The sequence below is a fragment of the Cygnus olor genome, chromosome 10 (assembly GCF_009769625.2).
Source record: "Cygnus olor isolate bCygOlo1 chromosome 10, bCygOlo1.pri.v2, whole genome shotgun sequence".
Classification (NCBI taxonomy): Eukaryota; Metazoa; Chordata; class Aves; order Anseriformes; family Anatidae; genus Cygnus; species Cygnus olor.
Genome location: NC_049178.1, coordinates 13,619,580 through 13,645,221, shown reverse-complemented (window position 1 = coordinate 13,645,221; position 25,642 = coordinate 13,619,580). Strand labels below are relative to the sequence as shown.

General features: G+C 40.2%; 1 protein-coding gene across 9 annotated transcripts in view; it reads left to right on the top strand.

Moving 5' to 3' along the window:
• The window catches only part of FHIT (fragile histidine triad diadenosine triphosphatase), a 495,922-nt gene that overhangs the window by 403,360 nt on the left and 66,920 nt on the right, over positions 1–25,642 (top strand). For 5 of the 9 annotated variants that reach the window (XM_040568616.1, XM_040568619.1, XM_040568617.1 and 2 more), the window contains 2 exons: positions 6,531–6,599; positions 12,331–12,453. In XM_040568616.1, the coding sequence (XP_040424550.1) occupies positions 6,531–6,599; positions 12,331–12,435 (174 nt within the window). In that variant the 3' untranslated portion in view covers positions 12,436–12,453. Of the gene's footprint in view, positions 1–6,530; positions 6,600–10,980; positions 11,026–12,330; positions 12,454–25,642 lie in introns of those variants that run through there. The other 4 variants (XM_040568623.1, XM_040568622.1, XM_040568621.1 and 1 more) reach the window with 2 other exon arrangements.

Genomic DNA, 25,642 nt, shown 5'->3' with positions numbered 1-25,642 from the left:
TAAATGTTTATTATAGACCATTTTATTGAAACATAAAAAAACATAATTATATGTATCACAAGTGTTAAAACAATATGCATTTATCAAGACTTAACTAAATATCAGAGGTGAGGGGAAATGCAATTCCTGTTTCATTTGCATCTCAACAACACCAAATTTGCAGAAAAACACCTGGGCAAAGTGACCCTGAAGGCAGATGAAGGAGCAGGACTGTGAGGCAGGTGCTCATCAGCTGTCCCTAAGCCTGTGGCACCTTCGCTGGTATGTGCCTCAGCCTTCCCATCCAGAAAATGGAAGTGATTTTTTCTGCAGGGGCTGCCAGGAAATATCAGTCCAGAAGCATCATACCATACTTATTTCCATTTCATTATTTACTGCCTTTCAGGAGATCTTATAGATGTCATCTAAATCATTTGGATCACCACTTCTGATGAAAAGGCTAATTATCCTCATTATTTTGCCATTTTTTTGGGGCTAGGGGCTGGAGGAAGAGGCTGACAGTTCTCATGTAAATGCTAAAGTTGCCTTCAGCTGGGGAAGTTATAACCTCAGATCTCAAGTGGCTTTAAAAATCATTCTGCACGTTTCCATCAGGTCTAGGTCTCTCTTCCAGCTCATTCACAGCTCATTTCTTCAAAACTTTATAGTAGTTGACTGATGCATTATTTATTGAGGATGCTGAATCTGCACATTTCTCAGTCTACGTGTTTGAAGATGTACTCTGTTGCAAGTCACCCACTTGTTTTGGTTTCTGATGTATTCACAAATTCTCTCCATTTTGTCGCTTTCCCAAGTATGTGTTCTGTGTGCTGAGCAAGTATCTTGACATTCTTCCAGAGGCAAATCCATGGCATAGTCATTGTCAAGGACCATTGTAAACTTCCTTTATTCCCTGCCAGGGTATGTGTACAGTGCAGTGCCATGCAGGGGTACACATGTGGCTCCTGAAAGGCTACTCACTTGGTAGCATCAGGTCGGCCTGCATGGCCTCCTCTCCCAGGACTGTTCCCCTCTTTCTTCTGCTTTCTCTCTGCACTCTCCGCATGATGTTTTTGATTCACAAAACAAAAGCCACCATCTCCATTCCACTGGTAACTCACACCCTTCCTGGTCTTTGATGTCTCCTCTAGTCTATTCCCTCCTGCATCTCGGCCATTTTCCCTGTCCTTCCCTTACAAAGCGTCCCTCTGTCCCCCTGCATGTGCTGCTCTCACGTCCACCTGTCTGTATCACCCCTTTCCAACTGTATCATATTCATATATTTCTCATGCTGGTAGTCAAGCAGGATTTGTTTCTCTGCTTTAATAAACTAGAAAAAGTGTCATGAGACCGCACGAGTCAGTGTAGTCTTCTTGGTTTTGGAGTAATCCTTACCACCAAAATGCTTTAGCTGCCATCTGGGGAAAAGACACCAAGTGTCTGCATCTTGTGTGCAGCTGAGGCCGTGAGGTTTTAGTGATGCTGGAAAGGAAAATGCTCATTCCTAGAAAATGGGCGTTCTTCTAGGAAAGGAAGCGTTTCAAGTAGTTTCCTGTCTTGTTTTAATTTTTATAAAACTTAGGTCTTTCAAAGTGGTCTTACTTTGTGTAATTTATAATGGCTGGATAAGTAGAGAAAAATAATACTGGCAATAATTTTGAAGGCTGGGAAAAATTAATATTTTGATTGACCCTAACTACTTTTTTTTAATGTCGGATAGGACTTTTTTTTTTAATGTGTTTCTCCATCCCAACCTAATTCAAGACTAGGAAAAATGTCAAGAATTCGTAAATGTTCACTGAACAGAAATTTCTTTCCCACGAGAATATCTTTGCGAGAGCCTGCAAGTCAAGGGCCCTAGAAATTGGCTTGCAATGCCTAGAAAGAACAATTGTACCAACTTTGCAAGCATCTGGGTAATGCGATATATTTTCTGGGACAGCAGAGGGAGTGCTTTCTGTTAATGAGCTATGGATATACAGGCAGGGCTTTCTGCGGAATAATTTTGTAACAGGGATAATTGAGCAGTTAATCAAGAATAGCAAACAAGGGCTCCATGGAAGCCCAGTTTACAGAGAGGACAAAATTGCCCTATTTTTCATGTGGCTATCTCAGTATTATGGTTGATTTTCTTTATCACCCGCTGACAGTCTTACTTGGAGAATGGTTATTAGTCTGGAATTTCTACAGTTAATCTGGTACTTTAGAAGAAGCATTATCACAGGCTACTGTATGAAGCCCATGTCTCTGTAATGGACATGAGACTTTCTGCAGCTGGCGAGGTGTTATCTGCAAACCTCCATCCTTTTTCCCAGTGAACTAGCTGATGGGGGTCTCCTGGCCAGCACATCTTGCAATCTGCAGCCCCCACTGTCCTTCCCGTCCTTCCTCCTGCCTGAGAGCAGCAGTGGCAGGGGCATCGGGGCTTGTTCTTCCTCACACTGATCTCCCTCTGTTCCCCACATTGCTCCCTTGCCTGATCTTGCTGCACCATGAGACTGTGGGAACCCACGTGTGAAAGCTTTGTCTCTGTATTAACAAGGAACATAACAAGGGAAAGGATTAGGCTGATGAAAGGCATCTGGTTTTGCTGTGTGAAGGCACAGCTCAGGCACGTACTGCCCTTGCAGGTGCTGGGGGGATCAGCCCTTCCTCTACCACCTTTTTGGCAGTCCTCAGGGGCACGTGACCCATTGCCAGTTTTTATGTATTCATCCTATAGCAACGTGTATTGCTAATAAACCCCAGGTGAGTGCCGAGGAGCTCTTGTACAGGCTATTATCTCCATTTCTGTTGGAAGCAGAGCTTTGTTGCTCTGCTAACTGGCCCAGCAGCTGAGTGAACACAACATAATGTTCATGAATTATTACAGGCAATGTCTGTGTCCTCCCCAGTGCTGTGTGGCAGGGTCATCTGATCTTCACTGTTCTGGTCTACCCAGGAAATCTCTTTCAGTGTCTGTTTTTGCCTGGTATTTTCACTTTACATCCAGTGTGGTGGTGACACATCAGCTATTCGACCATAATTCAGTATATAAAAACAGCCATAACTAGGAACATTGCTTTCTGCATGGCCTTGAGTGCTGAAGCAAAACTCACCTGACCTGAATGTGTGTTTTTTTTCCCCCAACAAAACAGGCTGCAGGTTTTTTGGCTGAGATTTTTGTGAGCATTTTGCAATCCTGGCTCATAGGAAAATGTTTTTAGATGCACAATCCCATGAATGCTTGTGCTGCTGCCAGATTTCAGCAGCGATGGGATGAGTGGGCCCCAGGCTCCCACAGTCATGCTGGGAATGTCATGGGGCTCGAGCGGGGGGTCCCCTCACTGCAGGGGGAGGTCAGAGGTGGCTCCTGCTGGCTCTGGCTCACGAACCCCTCTTGGCAATGCAGATTTTGCTCCTCGCAGTACTTTTCTAATTCTCTGTCCACTCTGGGTTTAAAGATCTTGAAAATACTTCTCTTAAGGGTGCTTTTGTGTCAGTTGGTAAATCTCACCTTTAGAATCTTCTCAAACTGAGATTTCATTTGTAACATGGTAGCTGCTCTGAAAACAGAGGAAGCTATAAGTCCTGAGCCTAGAAAACTGTCAGTCTAAAAATTTCAATTTTGAAGGCCTTATAATATTCAGTCCTGGTTCTTTGTGGCTAGGTAAACGTTTTTCGTGACAGCTCCTACATCCTCCTTGCAGATATCAGAAGCAACTGGTGAGGCTCAAGCATTTTTGACCACAGGATGTCCCCCAGGCTGGGTACATATTGCCATGTCCCTATGGTGTTGGACCCAGCATGCCTGTGATCACATGCAGCTTTCTCCATCAGTGTCTGACAAGAAGAAGGAATGGTAGCTAACACACTAGGCAATGCAAGCGTGTGTCTGCATTTTTTATACCCTCATGCGGATAATATTGATCGGTCCATTAATGTAAATGTCTCGGTTGTTGTATGTTGCTTTTCTTGCTTATTAATCAAAATAATGCAAAACGAGGGAAAAGTAATTTTTAGGATAAAAATGAAACGCAATCAGCAGTGATTGAATACAGCCTGCCTGGAATTCAACAGTGCTGTCTGCTACCCACCCAGACATGAGGGTACCCACAATAACTGGGAAGAGTTGAAACGCTTTATTTTGACATGTTGTATACACAATGTTTGGATTTCTCGTTTCCAAACAATGTTTTGAGAGAAGATTTGCCTAAATCTGTTTGTTTGGTTTAAAAAAAAAAAAATGCAGCCAAATGTTTTGTTTGTATTTACTGACACATTTCAGTCAACTGCAAATGGCTTTTTGGACATTCATGTTTTTGTTTTGTCTGGAAAAAAAATGAAAGGAAACAACTTTAATTTATTGGTAACTTGAAGTAATTTCCTCCACCCCCAGGTGGGGAGATCTTCCTGCATCCAGCAATGGATGCAAAACACGGAGATATATACATTATACCTGTGATGCAAATACTCAAACTGAACCAATCACAGGTTGGAAATTAAGCTGGTGCTGAAGTGCCTTGGTGGATTGAGGCTTTAGCAATAACAAATAACACTAAAGAGCAAAAATGATCAATTAAAGAACTCTCAGTGAACAAAATACCAGCACCCCAAGTTGGGAAGACCATAAAATGTGAAATCCCCTTCTTTGGTTTCTCTCCCACATGGTAACCACCGCTCTGTGTTTGTTTTTTCCCTCTACTTTCTTGGTAAAACTGAAGAGAAGGAATCTACTTGAGCCATAATTTCTGATCCTGTTTCTTTCTATTTCACAAGCAGTAGGAAGAGTTCAGATATCTATGTATGTTCCATGCACAGAATTAAAAATAATAATAATTGGAATGTCTTGGGAAAAAAAATAATAAAGTTCTCTCTTTAATTGATTCTAGTTACCTCAGACATGGAAGTACTGTTTTCAGATACAGGTGACAGATTTTGCTACATGGCCTGGTATAAGAACGTAATGCACATAGTAAAGGTGACTAACCCCTGAGAATGTGTCTACTGATGCCAAGTGGCCCATATGCTGTCATAAATACTTCTTTTTCAATGCTGAACATGTGAACCCATTTTGGGCAGAAGCTCACATTAGGCTCATTCGTTACCTGCTATGCTGGTCTGTGCATCTGCAGTGCAGCATCTCTGCACTGAACTTTGGACTACATCTTGTGTGCTCACTGATATTCCAAATTGTCCTGGGCATACAGATCTTTTCCTGTGTGCATCCTAGAACATTTTTCCACAAAGGTAAAAATTGCTCTTAAAACGAGTGGAATTTGGGGGAGATATTGTTGTTGACAGCTGTCATTAGGCTTCATATATATTATATATTAGGCTATATTTTACATATATATATCATCAAGAGAAATTCCTAAAAATTGATATTTGTAGCGAAGGTATCACTCCTTGTACCAGATCAGAAAGAAACTGACAGATTATTCTATAGTTTCATGAATAAACTTTAAATCTAAGGAGAGTCACAGGTGGGACACACTATTGAAATTTTGCAGTATTGGTACAAACTTTCATGTTTACTCATATTTTTCTTGGAAGTCTGTCTTTGTCCAAAAGCAATGTTTCAGGCCTAGGACTACTGAAGACCATCTTTAAACTTGCTTTGTGATTTTGAGCAATACATCATGAGAGCAGTGATGTTCAGATGATACATTGCACTAATACATCACAAGAACACTATCGCTCCCATGATATATTAGTATAATACACTATCAGAACACTATCACTGATGTATTACTCAAAACCATGGTTTTTAACCCTCAAGAAACATCCTCATATCTAGGTTGAAAACACTGAAAGCTGCAGATAATGATAAGAGTAAGCAAAATTGGTTTCTCTAGGGTAAATTAAGAAAAAAAAAAAAAAAAACACAACTGTGGAATTCAGAATATTTCACTAACTGAAACATCCTTGTGATTTCCTTTTATTCACTGAGCAAATGCTTTTATGGATCAAAGCTAACATGATGTAGGTGTATTTGAATTTTCTTATAATTAGCGTAAGAAAATCTTTTTTTTATTTTTAATTTTCATTATAGACTTGAGCCATGTTTTAAGCGTGCTTTAGCAAGGTGCCTGAATTTCAACTGATTTCCATCTCATCAAATTGAATCACATGCAAGCTATCTAAATCCTGTGTATTTTGTGTATATACGTGTGATCAAAGAATGTTTGCAGTTTTGTAGCTGAGCTCACTGCAAAAAAGCAGATAGATGAGTGTTTGATTGATTTCTCAGGCATTCTTTTAAAAATTCTTAGTAGATTTTGAGGCATAAGAATCTTGAATTGTCCTTCCTATATGGCATGAAGAGACTGTCATAATCTCTTAACAGAAAAAAATAGTAATAATAGAACGTCAAAATGACATGTCATAATGACTTTCTTCTTATTTTTGTTCCTTTTCCCCATATATCATCAGCATTTGTGACAAAATACATTGCCCCTCACTTTCCAAGCCCATGCATGGTTACTTGTATGTGTGGAGAATAATGCTGACAGTCGAGGAAAGAATGGCATGATCTTGGTAATCACTGTTATTTGCTTTCATATTTCCAGCATGTCCACGTCCATGTCCTCCCAAGGAGGGTAGGAGACTTCAGCAGGAATGACGATGTCTACGAGGAGGTAGGGGCTGCACTCCATTTCTTGTTCAGAGTTGTTTTCACAGTTAGAAAATCACCTTGATGATATAGGACCTGCCTTGAGTGGAATTATTTAATGAATTCTTTGCATTTTTATTGGTTGCAAAAAGCCTGTGATAAGCACCAAAACCTGTACTGAGATTTCCTTGTAAGCTCTGGGTCAAGTTGTGGTCGCACAGGGTCTCAGTGGAGGATGCAGTCAACATTTTTGGTACTTCTGTTTGTTACCACGCACAGCGTGAGGTGTCATCTCTACCAAGAGCTGTGCTCTCTTATTTTGCGGGTGCTGTGGGAAAGGGTGAGTGTTGGATAACCACTCACCAAACCACACAGTTAGCCTGCCAGGCAGAGAGCTGCCAGGCTGGGGTGACAAACCTCTCCCTCCCAGCAGGGGAAAACACAGGAGGCTCAGTACAACTTCATCACAAATTGCCTTCTGGCTTGCTTTCTGCAGAACTCTGCTCAGGCTCTGGGCAAATGACTTTGTAGCCCCAAAGATAAAAATTAAAGAGCAACTATATAGATGTAATATATGCATGTGTGCAGATTATACTGCAGAGCTGGGGACATAAGCTGTTCCAGTGTGACTGAATTACTGGCTCTGGTTTAAATGAACAATTGTATTGGCATTAACAAAAAGTTTTCCCCAGCTTGACAGCTGTCACAATGAGTTAACGAAAAAATTCTCACTATTGTTAGATTTACGGATTGTTCTTAGTGGGTTTGGTAGGATCCTCTATCTCAAATATGACATCTCCTTTTCTTTCTGAAAGTAATTAATACAAACTTGTTCAGCGCTACTGCAATACTATCTGCTTGAAGAAAAATTCATGACGTTTTATGCTTTTGTATTTTTTCCTTTGTGATATATACATGATGACAACTCCCCACTCTCAAAAAATGATAGCATATTTTAAAGTTTTCTAATGACTTAATTCAGAAGTTGTGAACATGAGAAGTAGAGACTGAGAACTCGTCTAACAAGGATATAACCTTATAATGAGACCATTGAGCAAGGACATCAAATGTAAATACATGACGGCCATCCTATATACTGCTGTACTTAAAAGCAGTAAAGTGAGGCAACTTGGAAGTTAACATTTTTTCTCTTCAAATGTGTTAAGTGGTTTTCAGTGCTGTACCAACCCACAAACTCTGTTTCCATTTTTGTCATATTTACAATGCCATTTACTTTTTTTTTAGCACGCTTATTTCTCTCTTGTTGTATGTAAATACAAAAAAACAGAACTCTGTTAATGAAATAGACTTTACTTTTAGTGTTAAATGCAAAAGGCATAACAAATTGGTGAAAATTATTTTTATCTTGTCATTTTCAGTTATAGCAATTGTAGGTGTTGCTTATAGCAGACATAGGAAACAAAAATATTTAGACACTGATGTGATAATATGTGTTTTAGTGGAAGAACATACAGCCTCAGAGTCTAAACAGTCACTCTTGAATACCAAAGAGCAAACAGAAGTCTTTATACAGACTGTAGCTTACCAAAGATTTCATTGTACAATTAAATTGCCAGGGAAAAAACCTACAACATCTGATGTTATAAAAAGTTTGGTGCCACGTTCTAGCACTTTCTGGACTGTGGGGCAGAGGGGCTTAAGCAGTATGCTATCAGGAGGAAAGTGGATAAATATATACTTAAAAAAAAAAAAAGGGGGGGGTGGCAAACTGTTGAAAATACAGCTGATTTGAGAAATTATTTGGAGCTTATTTCAGTAAAGCAAAAATCTTTTGATATCATGCATCTTTGTGTTGTACCAACTAGACTTATCCCTTTGTCAAAAAGATTTTTTAAAAGACTTAGGAAGATCTGTTGATCATGGTGAAGCAACAGTCTGAAAATCTACAGGGGATAGAGTACTATTAGGTGAGGTGTAGGTGCTGGAGAGAGCTACAAATCCATTGTCCATGAAATTTGCGCTTAAGGCAATCCATAACCTGTTTATAAGTGAAGCTTTATTTCCATATAGTTGAATGATAGGCAGAGCTGTACTTCAGTCAGCAGGCCTCCTTCCAGTATCATCCTAATAGCCTTTTCCTTGTAGTGTGTGAAACAGGCTGATCAGCCTCCCTGAAACAATTTTTGTAATTGTAAAGCACACCCGGGCTACTTTTTGCATATTGTGGTGCCTGATCTAATAACTGCAGGTAAAAACTGTACAGCTACTGTGTATAAGTTTTGCAGATTCTGGGTCTCATCCCTGATTCAACATATATATCTCAAAATCCTACCTATCTGTAAATGCCATTGAGCTCTCCAAAGTCCACAGTTGTCATCTGTATATGCTCAGCAGATTGTTGACAAATCCCATTGCTCAGTGAGTGTTTGACAGGAAGGAGAATGCCCAGATGTTGAGACATCAGTCCTCTTAGGAGACTTCTAGAGATGAGACAGCTGGAAAGTATTCACAGCCTCTTCCTGTGTGCTTTATTTCTCCCATTTGGTTTGGGACTGACCACCCTTCTGATTGAAAAGACAGAAAAAAACTAGCAGGTTGATCCATGCTTAGTAAAGTCTGTTCACTAGGCTCTGGTATCTTCAGGCTTTTGGCTACGAAGCTCTGAGATAGCCTCATCTAGAGCCACTTTTAAGTGAAAAGGGTATTCTTAAAGGTAAGGTATACCTTTAGCACTTGGTTTTTAATAAGGTTGCTGATGGACACTAATGCCAGCTAGTTTCTGGGTATATTTTTAGAACTTCAATACTGGAACATTAATTGTAAAAGAAATGAAAGAGGGGCCGACACCTATTCCACAGCACCTTCTCTGAGACAATTCTTGGAATGTGTCACTTAATCTTTTAGCTTTCTTTACCTCGGTGCATATGAAAAAAGTCACTGGATGATTTTTCTAAGGTATGGAAAGAGTGATTAATAGTGATATGAAGATATATTTCATTTGCATCTTTGCAGGGGTATTTCTTGAGAGGTTGTTTCCCATGGAGTGTTAGCTATCCACCCTCAGGGCTCAGCACAGTGAAAAGCTAAAGGCATAGTTTTTTAGTTCTTACATTTTTCTGCAATTATTTGAAGCCTAATCCTGCAAGTATGCACAAGTCAGAGTTAAATTGGTCTTGCAGGTTTTTTATAGCATCGGGTTCTTCATATTTTAGTCTTGCTGGATCACTTTTCTATATCTTATTTATTGGTTCACTTTATTTCTTGGACAACAAAACTATAGCAGCTAAATATTAGGAAATGTACCTCTTATTTCTCTCTTTCTGTTTGGTTTGGAATAGATATTTTTTTTGAAGTTATTAATCAAGGAATTTAAAGGCCTTCCCATCAAGCAGTTACATGCGTTGAAGTAAATGATTTTTTTGCTATTGTAAGGGTATGTCACAGTAACTGGTAAGTGTGGTGTTAATGAATGTCTTTACTGTAGGACAGCACCTGTGTTGTTGCAGTCAGCACAAGTGCTGCAGAGTTGTTGGAGGTCATCGTGTCCAAGGCATTCAAGAACATTATCCTGAAATGTCTCAGCAGTTTCATACACTCAGCCATCTGTGGGCAGTCCTCATTCAGTGTGTGTTTGAAAAAGTCCATAGCACAGCCTGTCCCGGGTCTCCACTGAGTGGTTAGCCATTACCGCAATATAAATAACATTTATCATCCTTTAGGTTGGTAGGTAATAGCTGTACTGGGCCAGAGAGTGTGGGGATTTCTTAGAAAGGAAGGCTGAATCAAAAGTCTGTAATGCCGCTGTTATGAGTACTGACCCCAGTAAGTGAATTTGGAGGCTGACATACTTGGAGGGGTGAGGGCAGCCCAACTTGTCAATGAAAACAGGAGCACCCCTGGCTTGCAGTACTGCGTTTTGTGGTGCCAAGCCTCATTTCTCCCCAAATCCTGTGTTTCAGTTGGTGGTTGCAGCCTGTTGTAATGCATGCAGTTACAGCAGTGACGTACATTTTGTCCAGGGCAAAGAGTGCCATCTTCACACCAGCTTTGCTTTCATGCCCACCTGAGCTCCCCACCCATTTTCAGTTCCCAACCTAGGCTGGAGAGCATTAAAAACACTCTAGAGAGGGAAAGTGTGAATAAGAGAGGCTGACCCAAATTCTCATGTCTCCATCCCCACTACCTGCCAGACCTGCCTCGTGGACCTCTTGTAATGAGCCTGGGTGAAACTTCCTAATGTGAATTCTTCAGTAACTTAGAGATTTCGTAAAATGCAGAAGCCAGCAAAAGACCTCAGTTCATGGTGTCCTCCTTCCCCTCTAGCATTCAGGCACACAGTAAGAGAATCACTTAGGGAAAGATATTTTGACTTAGTGATCTCATTCAGCACATTATGTTAAATCATTTCAGCAAGAATACCTATTAGTAATCATTTCCAATTCCAGGGAGGATGGAGGAGGCATTTTGGCACGTGACTCAAGAGCCTGCTGGGCTGCTTTTTCACACTGACAAAACTGGGGAACAGTGGTGAATTTAGAAGCTTAGTCAAACAAGCCTGAAGTTTAATCCTCCGTGAGTGGCTTTGACTGTGACGTGCATTCACCCTGACCTGCAGACAGCATCTTGCATACTGCCGGGCACAGAGCCTGGTAGAGGGCTTGAAATGTGCACAGCTGCACTAAACTGTTTGGGCTGCTTCCTCCTTAAAGATAAGGTATATAGTGAAAAGATAAATAAGCCTTAATCCAGGTCCTGCTAGACAAAATGGAAAGATGCCCAGCAGCTTCTGTGAGCATTGGATTGAACTGTTCATGAAAATTAATAGCATGCAGAGCTAATAGGCTGTTCCTTGGCCTCAGAATTATATTGCACCTTCTGGGAACATATTGTAGCCTGCTGGTAGATCAGTCTGCTGCATCTGAACTCCCTTGGGGCCAGACTCTGCTTCCTTTGAACCCTACATGGGTAAACCCATGGAAAGGGAAGGAAGCAACACGGAATCTAAACTGGATTTATAGAAGAAAAATAAAACAAGAAAAAATGTTTTCCCCAGGTAAAAGTCTATTTCCCTATCTTCTTCTGATGCAGCAGCAAATAAATTCATCTTAGTAGGCTGTGGATTTTATCCTGGTCTTGCCAATGTTGTTTTTTCTGACTGATGGAGCATCAGAGGAGGTTTCTAGTAGCCAAGGAGCATAAGCATTTCCCAGTTGTTTCGTGTGTCTTGTGATATTATAGCGACTCCAGCCGGGCAAGTCAGACTAACTGTACATGAATATTTCCTGCTGCGAGTATTGCAGTAGAAGCTAGAACTGTGCAAATAATTATGTTTTGGACTTCTGGCAAATAAACTGGCAAAAAGTCATCTTGAGTTGACCTGAAACATTTTTTTTTTTTCCAACAAATGAATTTCTTTTTGAGTCAAACAAGATGATTTGTTTTGTGGACCATGATATTTTATATGATTAAAATTTGAAATCCCCTGGAAACTGCTGGTACTCCCTGCATGCACCCAAGGTACATAAGGCAAAAATGACAAATCTACAAGCAGGATGTAACAAGAATACTGGGAGACATCCTATCATCATGTATATCTCCATAGATGGAAACCCCATTGTTTGTGGTATTTTCTACCTCTTCTAACCCTGCAAAGCATTTCTTAATTTGATATCTGAAATCTCTGAGATCTTCCTGTAGACTGTGTACATTGCTGCACTCATCTTAAAATAGGAAGATATCATAATCAGATCTGATTAAGAACCATTTTATTCTCTAATATCTTCCTTTGGATCTAGAGAAATGGGATCAGCCCAGCTATAGGAACAAATCAGAAGTGGTTTGAAGAGTTCCCGTTAAGGGCAGCCATTCCTCATGATCATATCCATGTCCTTTACACCTAGACTTTGTCTGGAAGGTAATGTACGTTTGGCATTACACATATCGTTGTGTAGTCTCATTGCCCTCTAGCCTAGCTGCCTCTCTGCATTCCATCACTGCTCTTGCTGGTTCTTACCCTTTCCTGCCTCAAGGTTCCCACAATCATTTTCCTCATAGGTAAAAAAATACCAGCTTCCAGAAATCACTAATGTTTAGTCTAAAATATAGCACAGACAAATTATTGCGACAATTACAAAAGGGCTTTTGGCTCCTACTGTAGGATATTTACTGTGTTTAGCTCATGAAGCATTTGCTCTTTTGTGTCCTTCGTTGGCAAGTGACTTAGTGACAAAGAGGCTCCAACCAAAGACAAGTTGTTGATAGGGGAATTAAAGTGAACGTGGTGTCTCAGGCCCATTTGCTATGTCAGCACTTGGACTTGCTTAGCTGCTCAGGTGCTTCTTGTGTACTCCCAGTCCCTGAGGTAAAACTGTCTCTAGACCTCTGCTTATCCTCTGATGCACAATGTAAGCTGAATTCTTGCTGGTGGGGAGAACATGCCCCATTAGTATCCTAGATACTCGTCTTTTTGGAATTGATGAGATGGAAAGTAAACAGAACTATCAGGGAGTTGGTGGTTTCCAAAAAGAGATTTTTCTTCTCTGGACTGAAAAGTTGCCATAAACTTAAAATAATATACTCCCTTACATTCTGTTTAAGGATTGAGGTATGAAAGCAGCCAGTTGGTAATCCCCAAACCTAATCACAAAGAAATGCAGGGCACTGTACATCAGATTACCTTTGCAGTTTGTTCTGCCAAGAGTAAAATTTGGAGAGTCACTTCCCAGTCATAGAATCACAGAATCATAGAATGGTTTGGGTTGGACAGGACCTTAAAGATCATCAGAACACCTTCCAGTGGTAGGACTGGCTCTGTTATGGCCAGTAGCTCACAGTGATCCAACCTTCTGACCCCCGTGCAGGTACATAAAGCTGCTATGGTTTTAGGATGTGACCCTCCACAGAAACGATCTGTTTGGACCCTGTAGCTGGGGGCAGTTTCTTTATCTGCTCCCTTGCAAATGCAGATCACTGTTTTGAGGGATCGGCTTTGTCTAGTGGAGGTTCAAGCACCAAGTACCTGGGAAGTGACCAACCCATAGGAGATGTCATCTGAGCTGGTTGTTGCCGGCAGTGTCATTGGCTTGCCCAGCATTGAATCAGCAGATTCAGTGATATGTATGTGATGCTATCCCTCACTTTCTAAATGTGACTTTTCTAAATGAAGGTGCAGGTATATTAATGGAGCCAAGTGTTCTTCCTTGGTTGGGAAGTAAATAAAAGTCTGATGGGATGGGTTTACCAATATCTGCAAGGTCAAGTTAATTTATCTTATGAGTCAAAAGAGTGAAAAATGCATATATATGAGAAATAAGCTTTCCAGGTATGTGCCTGTGTTCTGTTTTCATTTGTTCTGTGGGGAAAAAAAAAAAAAAAAAAGCTTTCTTTTTCCTTTATGTATTTGCCCACTGTTTTCCATTATTTTTTTTTTATCGGGGGGAGTAAAGGTGTAGAAGGAAGCTGAACTGAAAGGGAGCTAGCAAATACTGCCAACAGTCCTAAAATAACAAACAGAGAATTGAATGTTTTTTGTTTCCAAAACCAAAATGACATGCTGACAGTGTGAGTTGAAACAAAATTCCCCAAACCTCTTATTTAGGCACTTTTAGATTTGAAAAAAAAAAAAAAAAAAAAAAAAAAAAAAAAAAAAAAGGTTTATTAAAATGAAAGTGAAAACTATAAAGTCTGAAGAAAAATACTTTTTTTAATAAACAGGTATTAATACATGTGCTTATATGTATGTGTGTTTATATATATGTGTATATATATATATATACACACACACACGGACTTGTGTTTGTAGATGTGGAAAGAGTGAAGGGCTCAGAAACACATGCAGTATTTGTTTTGGTCCCTTCTAACACTTCTGGGCCTTCTCTTTTGCACCAAAATGTATGGGATTTCAATAGCTAAATTGCCTAAGCAAGATCTGATTGTGTCGTGCCTTTGCTCGATATTTCTGCTACAATAATCATCAGTGAAACAGTTAACAGCATTGAAATATAAACTGCCATCCTTCAGGCACCAAAGTTAACACCTTTCGGTTACCAGCTCACTGTGGTTTCACAGTTAACACCTCACCTCTTTTTGTAGAAGACAACACTTTACATTACAGCTTGTGGTCTGGCAAAAATGCTACAGAGTTTATCGTAGGCAAATCTCAGTTTCATGCATTTAAAACACTAGTTAAAAAATTCATTGCCAAAGATAGCTCAGGCCGTGCTCTATACCATTATTGCCATATGTGAGGAAAGGCTTAAAATGCCTAAAAGGCAGAGGTACAAAATTATCTTGGGCAAAATATTGCAGGAATATGGCTTGGTTTTCTAGAAACATTTGCTCAAAATTCTGCTCTTTTAGGCCCTGATAATGCAAGTATGTGGGGCAGTTGCTGGGATGGCAAGGGCTCAGGTCTCCTATGGGGAGACCCGGCGATGGATTATGCCATTGAAATAGGAGGAAGAAGGCGGATGGCAAAAGGAGTACACAGTGAGAGTGGATGTTAGGTTTTGTTGTGATGCTTTTGCCATGAGGGAAGTCTAGAGAGATTGCAGAGCTTTTTCCATACTGAGAAAGAAAATGTTCATTTCAGTTTCAGAAAGGAGATTTTAACAAATCATTGCACTAGAGTGAAAATGTAGTTTGACAGAGTGTCAGGATAATTATATATAATTTGGTTTTGTTTAAATATATTAAGCACTATTGTTTCTTTTCCATGTTATGGATTGACTTGAGTGCTAGGTTTTGCAGTGGTTTTCCTTAGTTGCTTTAATCCTTGTCCTTAAGAAAATGAATACTTTAAATGTGCACTAGTTAAGTACACTGCTAATGAACAAAAGGCTTTACCAATCTTTGGCAGATCAAAAAATAAAAATAAAAAAGTGAGAGAGAGAGAGAGAGAGAGAAGCTAATCACCAAACCATTCTGTTAATGCTTATTTTAATCATCCTGCCTGCCCTTCCTGGCAGACAGAGCCATTAAGGCTGCAGAGGCAGGAGGTGAGCTATCACCATCAAATGGCACTGCTGTTGAGAATTGGGCCCAGGAGTAAAATTTGACTTGTCAGTTTGTATAGACATAAAGCTTCATTGTTGTGCACAGACACAACTGGCTTTTTAAAAGTCTATTTCCCTCCTGATGATGTGAGAATCTGCTCCCCTCTCTCCTACTGTTCTCCTGCCCTCAAATTTATTAAACGGTGTTTATAACCCTGCACCCAGGTTACATGGAACTGCAGGGGCCGGTGGCCTTCATCGGTGCCAAGAGCAAAGTTGGTGGGTCCTTCTCACACCAGCGACCACACTTCCCTGCTCTGAACCCCAAGATACCCTGTAGGGTGGGAGTGAAGAGCTTCAACTCCCCCACTGGGGTGATGGTTCATTGCGGGGAGATTTCAAGTGGCCATATTACTGCAAAATCTTCAGAACTGCTAATTCTGTCTGAAATGAAGCATGCATTTTAAAACATACAGGATGTTCAAAAGAAGAGAAGAACTAGCAGTGTTTCCTTGGGGTCAAAAAGGAAATATCTCCAAAATTTAATTAATTACAGGAAGTATATGATTTGTTTTCAAAAACAGATTTGTTGCTATTTGCCTTGTATTGAAAACTTTCACCTTTCTGACTACTGCCTCCTGTGCTAATGACTCTATTTGTATGAAAATGCCTCTCCATGTTGCAGGGAGCCATTGAATATGTTTCCAGGAGCGCAGTGCAGCATTGTTCCCAAATTTCAGCTTTCGCACTCTGCAAAATGGAGGAAGTGTTTATTGGTGCCCACATCAAGAAACTGCATTTATTGCTGCAAGAAAAAGCTCCCACTTGGCTGAGTTGCAACCTAATTACAGCCATCCAAGCACAGGTATTCCAACAACAAGAGAAAGCAGGGAAATAAGGCAGCCTTTGTCTCACATTCCCTGGAGGGTTGCAGCATAGTGCAACTGGGCTGGCTAAGAACTGCTTCCTACATTTAATTGCAGCAGTTGGTCACATGTTTGTAGTAAGCATAAAAGCAAATCCTACCAAACATTTGTATCCCCATTTTTACCAATGTAAATTACTTCTGTCTGTTGGTAACCTGCTTCTAGGGATTGCAATCTCCGTGGAAGAGGGAACGTATAGCAATAAATAGTTCTTAATGGAAGGTCTATTTTTAGATACCTTTTTCTTGAAGGATCACTTTTTGCTTTCTTTTTGTAAGAAGAAAATCTATTCTTGGTCATTACATAAGTGTCTTTGAAGTGGCAAATGCACACAACTGCCAGATCACATACAGCATGGGAGTTATGCAGGGTTTTCTTCAGCTGAAGTGTGATTGTGAGCAGTAATTGAGATTAGCTTCCCAGGAGAAGGGACTTTGCTCTCCTTCTGTGTTTTTTTTCCTCAGAAAAATAGTTTCACTTAATGCACTTATGAATAGAGTCTAAGTGCTAACATACTTTCTTCCCATACCCCTGCCATTTCTGTGGCAGTCTTACCGAAGAAATAACAATACATAAAGCTGCATAAACACTTAAGGTCTTAGATGTCTGCTTCCACAGGCACTTTCAAATTTTCCATTTGTAGATAATTTCATTTCACACTTTTACATCTGAAGTACCTGTTTTTGGAGACCTCAGAGTATTTTTACACGTTAATTAAATTTCCTACCAGCTCTGTGAGTGCGTTAAGTAGTAGCACTTAAAGGTGTGATGCAGAGAGGTAAGGGGAGATTGTGAAGTTAGAGAGTGAGTGAGTGAGATCTGCTATTGAGTGCAGATACATTCATAACTCTCTGAACAACGAAAAGGAGAGAGGTGGATTGATCACATCTCTACAGTTACATGGAATACTCCAGGGTATGAGGATCATGCTTCCTTGTAGGAGCTGTGACCCAAAGAAGTCAATAAATATACTGGGATATGCTCCCCAGCTTTGAGCAACATTGAAACCTTAGATGTTTCTCAAGTACTTTGCTTCAGTGTTTTTCTGGAGAATAATATTGTTGGTATTAAAAAAGTCACATTGTCACTTGGAAATACCCTGGCTTAATTCTACCAAAGTTTGTAAGTAATAGCAATTGCAATTCTCCAAAGGTGAACACCTCAAGTATTTTAATAACAGGTGATATGTTCACTCACCTGCAGATAACAGTGGTTTTACTAGGTCTAGGGGGTCTCTCTCCACTGGTGTGTTGTCTCCTAGCAAACACTTAGGGAAAAACTACAAGAAGGAGTTTTTTTTTTTTTTTTTTTTTTTTTTTTACTCCAGAAAGGTGCATCCAGGAAATTCTTTGCTGTAAGTGCATTCTCAGGTAGAGTTTCAAAAAAAAAAAAAAAAAAAAAAAAAAAAAAAAGACAAGCAAGATAGCTAGGGCCCTCTCTGTCATTGACTTTCAACAAGAGTCAGAGTCTAAATGCTTTAAAGACTTCTGAAAAGCCAGCCCTTTATCCTTGTGTATTAGACTGCATTGAGCAGTATTGACAGTTGGTACGCTGTTATTGGCATGTGGTAGTCTCTTCGTATCGTTTGCACAAGGGCATGAAGCAGAATTGCCCTCTGCTGCATGCGAGCAGGGGAGCTTTGAATTGATGCATCAGCATTTTGTGTTTCTGGGTCGCTTTCATGAACATGTGTAGAAGGGAAATAGCAGTAGAACAAGGGCAGTTCCCAGGTTAGGTAGTATGCTCCATTGATTAGCATCCTTTACTCTGCAGTTAAGTGCAGTAAACAATGAAGCTGAGAACAATCTGGTGTTTTTCCAACACTTTTAGCAACCTCTTGTCATTTTAAGCTCCTGATATTTCTTCTCTGGTACTACCTGGTGATCCCTTTTACTCACTTATTACTGTTGTTTCTTCTCAAGAAATAAATTTGCTGAGAGTAAAGAAAGTTGCTCATTAGGGCAATGTAATTAAAGGAAAAGTAGACATCATGCCAAGTTCTGCTTTCTCTACAAAGCGCCACCTTGGAGATTGCCTGAAACTCAATTACTCGTTGCTCTGCTTATTAAGGAGAACAATGTGCTGAAATGATCCCTACTCCTAATAACCTTGTTTTCTACGTGTGAATCATGTTAATACTTTTTTCGTCAGTGCCCTAATCACCATGTATAAAATGGATCTCTTTCTAGAGGGAGAACAGGGAAGGTGGGCTGCATGGTGGGTGTTCTCTAAATTAACACTCTCCATGGAGAGTTTCTTGTTTCCTGCTGGTCCACAGTCATTTTGTTTGTTGTTGGTTTCTTTTAATTACATAGAACAGCATTTATTAGCAAATTGCATCTTGATAACCTGTTTTCCTCTGGTGAAATGAAAATGTTCATCCTCTGCATTGTTCCTCTCCTCTGGGGGAAGGAATGTGTGGTATTTTCCATGTCTCAGGCTCTCCCATCTTAGTCCACGGTTTCACCAAGAAAAATGACTTCTGGAGCAGAAAGCTGGCATGAACACATGGTAAATAATCTTGTCCCATGAATGATGCTAGTGCCAACTCTTCTCCCCAGGGTACAATGCTGATCTCTTCCCACTGTCCTCTTAATACAGTATCTTCAGCGTGCACGAGCAGCCTGTTCCTATGGGCCCAGGAAACCTGTGCGTCCCTGCAGCAGGCCTGGGTTACAGGGACCTGTAAATAACAATCTTTTGTCAAGGGCTTTGGAAGACACCTAAAGACCTCAAGGAAACTTGGTATACTCCCATTCAGCTGACCACATCCGTACTCTCGTTAGTTCTGTGCTGAAGTCTAGCCCTCTATAAATACACAGGTAAGGATATTCCAGCAGAAGTGAAGGACAGAAGTGTTAATAATGGCAGCATGCAGGCCAAAGCTGTCATGGGAATCTGGGGAAATTACATGAGGGTCAAAATCCATGGAGCCCATCATCTGAGTACCGGTAAGCTTCCCTGAAATTCTCTAATATGCCACAAGCAATCATAAAATAATTGCATGTAAACCTAAATTTAGATCAGAATTGTGGATAGAAGTGGCTGAATCTTGAAAATATCCAAGGAAGAGAAATGGACGTCATTTGTTCATAAGAAAAAATAAAGATGAGCTTGACTGAGATAACTTTGCTCCCAGCGTGGAAAAGAATTGCAGAAATATAAGGCTCTTCACTCTTTGGTGCACACACGTGCATATGAAGAGGAGGCTAGTCCTAGTACCACCAATGTCTTGTATACCAGGCAAACTACCAATTGTATGTTGCATGAATACTCTGTTCCTGAAAAATGCTTTGTATTTTCATCGTAGAAGGAAATGCAGGACTATATAGTTAACCATTACTTCTCCCTCTTTCATCTCAGAATATTTCAGTCCTTTCATGTAGAGCACAAGGGAACATGATTGAAAAGGAAAGTCCTACCCTTTGATGTTTATTTGTTGCATTACCCACTTTTCATGGCTCTATTATTCCAGAATCCTATTGAGCTATTCATATAGAGCAGAAATCTGCACTGCTGTCAGTAGGGAATTTCTGTCTCTAAATCACGTAATTTGGCCCCTGATACTTAACTTTGGGCCAGATTATCAAAAGTGTTGAGCACCAGCTTTCCAAAGATTTAGCACCTCCCACTGAGGACAGATTTTCAAAACTGCTGAGCACAGAGCAGTTCCTATTGTGACCCTTTAAGGATAGATATGCAAAAGAACTCAGCAGTTCCCTTTCACGAAGGAGCTGAGCCCTTTCCAAAATCTGTCCAGCTTTTTTTAGTGCCATGCCAGAAGATGAGGGCTTTTGAAAATACGGCTCTTCGTAAACTCTCTGATGTGGAAAACACTAAGCTACAAACTCCGGAAGGGCTTGAAAAAACGTTCGAGAAGAGGCAAACCTCCATGTTTCAAGACAAGCCAATTTTTACTGACTGATGGAGAGGCTGGGAGAAAATGTTGGATCTGAACAGTTTTTTCCTGTAACTGCCCACTAGGAGGTTTTCTGCACATTCCCCTGCAGCAGCTGCCAGACAGGATGCTGGAGCAGAGCACTGCTGTGCTGAGGCAGCATGGCAACTCCTGTGTTCCCAAAAATGCATTCACTTAAGTGAGATGTGATTTGCAAGCAAAGTAATGCAGAGCAGCCATTACTCTTCCACCATCCTTCTGGGAAAAAAATTATAATAATAATAATAATAATAATAAAGATTTCTTTACACTTTATAAAAAAATAGGGGCTTTTTTTTTGTTTTTGTTTTTTTGAAATTTTAAGACCAAGGTTCTCATTGCATGCACTGTACTCCCTCCTTGTCCAGAAAGGCATCCCTAAAGTGGGAAGGGAAGAATAATCTGTACTGAGCAGTCTCTGTAGCCTGGGAAACTTATGATTTAATAGATGAGTGTTAGTTCTTGACCGGGCTGTTGTTGCAGGCAGGTGGCAATGGAGAATATGATTAGTAGAGGTATATGAGTATTTAAAAATGCAGAACTTGAGGCTTTAACCCTAGGCAGTGCATTATCTCCATGGAAAGTTAAACTTTTGTACTTCAGCAAACTAAAACTTCTTGTCTTTCTGGAAGTCTGATGGAAGTTGGAGTATTTGACTCCCATGTAGGAGAAGGCAAAGGCAAAGGAACATGAAAGTCCCAGCAGCAAGTTGGGGATCTGGCACAGCCCAATTCAAAACAATTGGTTTTGATTTGTGAAGCTGCACAAAATACCTAAAGAGCCTTGGAACATCTTGTCTTCAGTCCTCTGAGATCTCCTGCAAAATGAGGATGAGCATTTCCATTGGTTATCCAGCCTCATTAGCATTTGGTTGCGCTTCAGTGTAAGTAGTTTTTAAAACACTGAAATCGATGAAAAAGAAATAAAGCAAAGGGGGAGGAATGGGCTTGGCAGAAGCCTTTATCATTGTTACAGGACTGTGCAGCTTCTGTGATTATCCCTTGCCTTGTTCAGCAGTGTATAATTTAATGATTGCATCCAGGGCATGCTATTAACTTTCTTTTCTACTTCTGCGACCCCAAACCTCATTCATTCTTTTTACTATTTCCCACTTGATGCATGTGTATGTGTAGGGGGAGGGTAGTGGCTAAAGAAGTGTTATAGATTTCATATCTTTGCTTCATCTGCCACATTATAGCAAATGACAGTTTATTAGGTCTTTCTATAGATCATTACCAATTGTTTTCTACCTTGCAGATACCGCTATTACGACAAATCTATCATATCCTGGAGATCCTATGCAGCTTGTTATTTCTGCGTGATTTATTACACTCACAGTAGAAATGTTGTTAGCGAACATTGGGGAAGCAGTGAATATATTGAGAAATATCAATGTATCCTCATGTTCTGGCTTGCAGTGACAGTCAGTGATCCATCTCACTGACACTTACCTTGTTAACATTTTGATCAGATGGCAAATTTGTCATTTTTCATGGTAACAAGTATAAGTTTGTACAAGAATTGCAGAAACATGGGGAAGATAAAGGGTCCCTCTCTTAGTTTTTCCCAGTGTGATGTAATCAGTAATCTTTCTAGAAAATGAAATAATTACTTTGTGAAAAAGCTTATCCGCTGGAAAATGTGCCAGTGTTAGAAAGCTTAGATTTCTCTTCATTTGAAGGATTGAATGAGTTCTCTTTGCAGCCATTACTGACACTTTGATTAACACACCAAACCAACATGAAATGATAATATAGAACAAAAAGGTTTACAGGCAGATTTTCTCTCCTTGATTGTAGTGGGGAACACAAAAGATCTAGCAAGTAAAAGTGAAGGCATTATCTCTGGGAAAAAACAGAGTACAAAATACTGCAAACATGATGTTGCAAATTTCTTGTAATCCTCAGCTGAAGCTCACTCGCAGCTTAGCTGTCGTCTTTGCAGCTCACCCGTTCCAAAGCTTGGCCGTGAAAACTGTGCTCAAAGCAAGAGTGGACTACACAGGGGGCAGTTGTAGCTCCTAAAGTAATAGAGCTGTCTCTGTGACACATCAGCCTGGGCAGAGGATGCGTGTCCAAGCTTAGGGTCAGCACCAAACCAGGGTAAAAATAAGAGAAAAAGCCCTTCTTCTAGGACCTACACGAATTCAGTAGCTGGAAGTTACTTTCATTCAGTTTTTCTCTTTTCTTCTTTTCTCAAGAAAATGTCTTGACTGCACCATTTCACATATTAGTATGCACAGATGACAAATACCAAATGTAATCTTTCAATCAAAAGAAAGGAGAAAACGGCCAAACCATGCAGCACCCAGTTCTTCATTTTAATCTGATAGGTTAAAAAAATACTGGCTATATATGGCAGAGGAGTAGATCTTGAGAGTACTTGGACTAGAGTTTTATTGAAATGATAGAGCTTTTCATTCTTGTTGTCACCTAAATGACCAGGAAAATCTGATCCTCAGCTGGGTTTTATCTTGTTGCTGTTTTTCTAACGTTCTTTGTAATGCACTGTCAGAATATAAATGTTTTGAACGTATTGTTGGAAAGGCTCAGATTGTATTCATAGAACGCACACAGAAACTGAATACTGCTTCAGTTGTGTCACTTTGGTCATAACAGTACAGCTTTGAATTGTTAATTCTCCTAATGTTATGCATAGCAATGCAATAGTTCAGGCACCAGAGAACTTGAGCAGTGTCTTAATGCTCTGCAGCAATTTGAGAAAGCACAATGTCATCTACTACAAGGTCTAATTGTTATGATTAATATTTAGCATAGGGAAGTCTATATGGAAGGGCACAAGTTACATCTGCTAGCTGAATTGAATGAATTACTGATTTTCATTTCCTTTTACTTTTAGCATCCTGTTCAATAGCCAAAAATATATGAGTACGTGTTTGCTATAATATCTCTGGGGCTAAAGGCTCTGCCTTTCAAAAAGCCACTTGAGATGCCTGGTCCAAGGGAGCATCCCTTGTGCTGGTGGGCAGCAGCACATTTGCTGCTCATTGAAGTGTGAGCTGAGGACCTCTAACATGGGGGGACGTTTTAGGTGCATCAGAGGTGCATCTGCACCAGAATACAGAGACCAGACAGACTTGGAATCAGGCTGATGAGGTGACAGGAGTGAACTCCAGCAGGTGACAAGAGGTGGCCGTCATTCCTGAAACCAATTGCAGTACGACATCTCACTGATGTATTGGGGCCTGACCGCACAATCTTTCTTTTTAATAGTCACACCATAAATAAAACTGCATGATAATTCTGGTCACTTAAAAAATGCTGCTTCTGACCGAAAACGAAGGGACAGTTAAAACAGAGAAAAATAGTTCATTTGCAGGAAAGAGCAAAGGAAGGAAGTTGGGGAAAATATTTTGCAGGAGAAAAAAGTAATAGTGAAACAGGTGCAATGAGAATAGACAGTGAAGTAAGTTTAAGAGAGCTGGTTGACAAGATATTGCTGCAATTTATCTTTGAGATCACACAGAGAGCTGACAGATTTCTCTAGGTCTTGGTGACATTCATATAAAAAAAGTTCCCTAAATCACCAGCTGAAATTTTGGACAGTGGTTTCTGATAAAGGGACATCGGAAAGCTTCACCTTCTGAAATTGGTGACTCATTACCATTATCTTCATCAAACAGCTGAGATCTTTCCTTTAGGAAGAGAGATGAAAAATTATCTTCTGAATGTACCGTATTGCTTCTGATTCCAGAGAGGAGAAGGGAATTAATGTTGAGGATAGTGTTGTAGTAATTAGTTTCAGATGCGATGGGCTGAGAGTAAATCCCAACAAGCAGCAAGCAGGGGATTCACCAGCAGAGCAGCTGGAGGGTGGTACATTTTTTTAGAATATGCAATCAGTGTTGTTCATCAGCGCTTTGCTCCTTAATAATTAGAGCAAGATGAAAAAGAAAAAAAAAAGAAAAAAGAAAAAAAGGCAAAGCAGATTAAAAGCAGATTATTGCTGGGATCTCATTTATGGCTGTATCAGGAGTTAATGTTAAACTCTGAAGGTGGTTAACACTTTTGACTGAGATAGCAGATGGGGGTGGTTAGTGCCTGATTGTGGGAATGCAGACCACCAGCTTCTGTTCGGTGCAGTGGGAGCTGAAGACATCTGTCCTCATGTAGGCTCTGTAGAGTCCAGTCCCATTCCTGTTTAAACCAGTGTGAAGATATATTAAGCTTGATTAGCATTAAACTGGGCTCTTGAATTAAAAATTCTGCAGCAAGTACCCGTGACATAGGTGAAACCTCTCTTCCCTCTTCATCTGAATGATGCCACTGTTCCTCTTGGGCTGTTGATAACTCTTTTGCAGTCATTGATATGGAGGAATTTTCTGGGACTGACTCTTGACACTCTTGTGCGCCCTGTTTTATCAGACAGGGTTTTGCTAATTCTTGGCAGGAGTGTGTTATCAGACTGTGTGCTATATGCTGGCAAATTGCAACCTCTCTCTCTTCTAGGAGTTTTGTTCAGTCATTTACATCTTATATATTTCTTCAAAAGAATCTAACTTTTAACACAGATCATTTTGTTTGAGTGTTTAAGGAATGAATAAACATATTTGTCCACAAATTTCCATGAAGGAAGGCTTTCAGGTAATTAAAGACTTAGATGACAAAATTTCATTGCTGTTGCAATTCATTTAGCTGCCATAAAATGAAACAAAACAAAACAAACAGAAAAAAAAACAAAACGGCACACATCTTGAAAGAAAGTGTCATTTAGTGAATGTCTGTGGCTTCTGATGTCTTTGGGTAACTTGTTTCTATTGGGCTGGATAACCTAGCAACAAACTGCAGAGAGGGCTTGATCCTGTGATGATCAGAAGTAGCAGTTATATTGACTAGCAGTTTTGATATTTAGAAAGCTAAGCAGATTTAAACCCAGATTGACATCAAAAGCGTTTTGTCCTCACAGGGCTGGTCTTGAGACTGTTTGGAGCAGGTCTTCCATCTTTGCAATCCATCTCAGTGCAGCAGAGATTGAAATCTCAGAGACCTCAAGAACCAGTAAGGAGGCTCCTTGCTAACATCTGTGCATGTACAGAGAGTTTTCCTTAGGTTAAAGACGGTTCTAAAAACCTGGCTGAATGCCTCTCAGTTCCTTGGGTCAGACCCGTATCTGTAGTGCTGGTATTTCTCCTCACCCTCCCACCTTGGAGTTGTGTACAAGACACAGGAGTGAGCTGGGGGCACTTGGCAAGTACCTACGCTGGCTTTATCGAGGCAGCACAGGTCAAAAG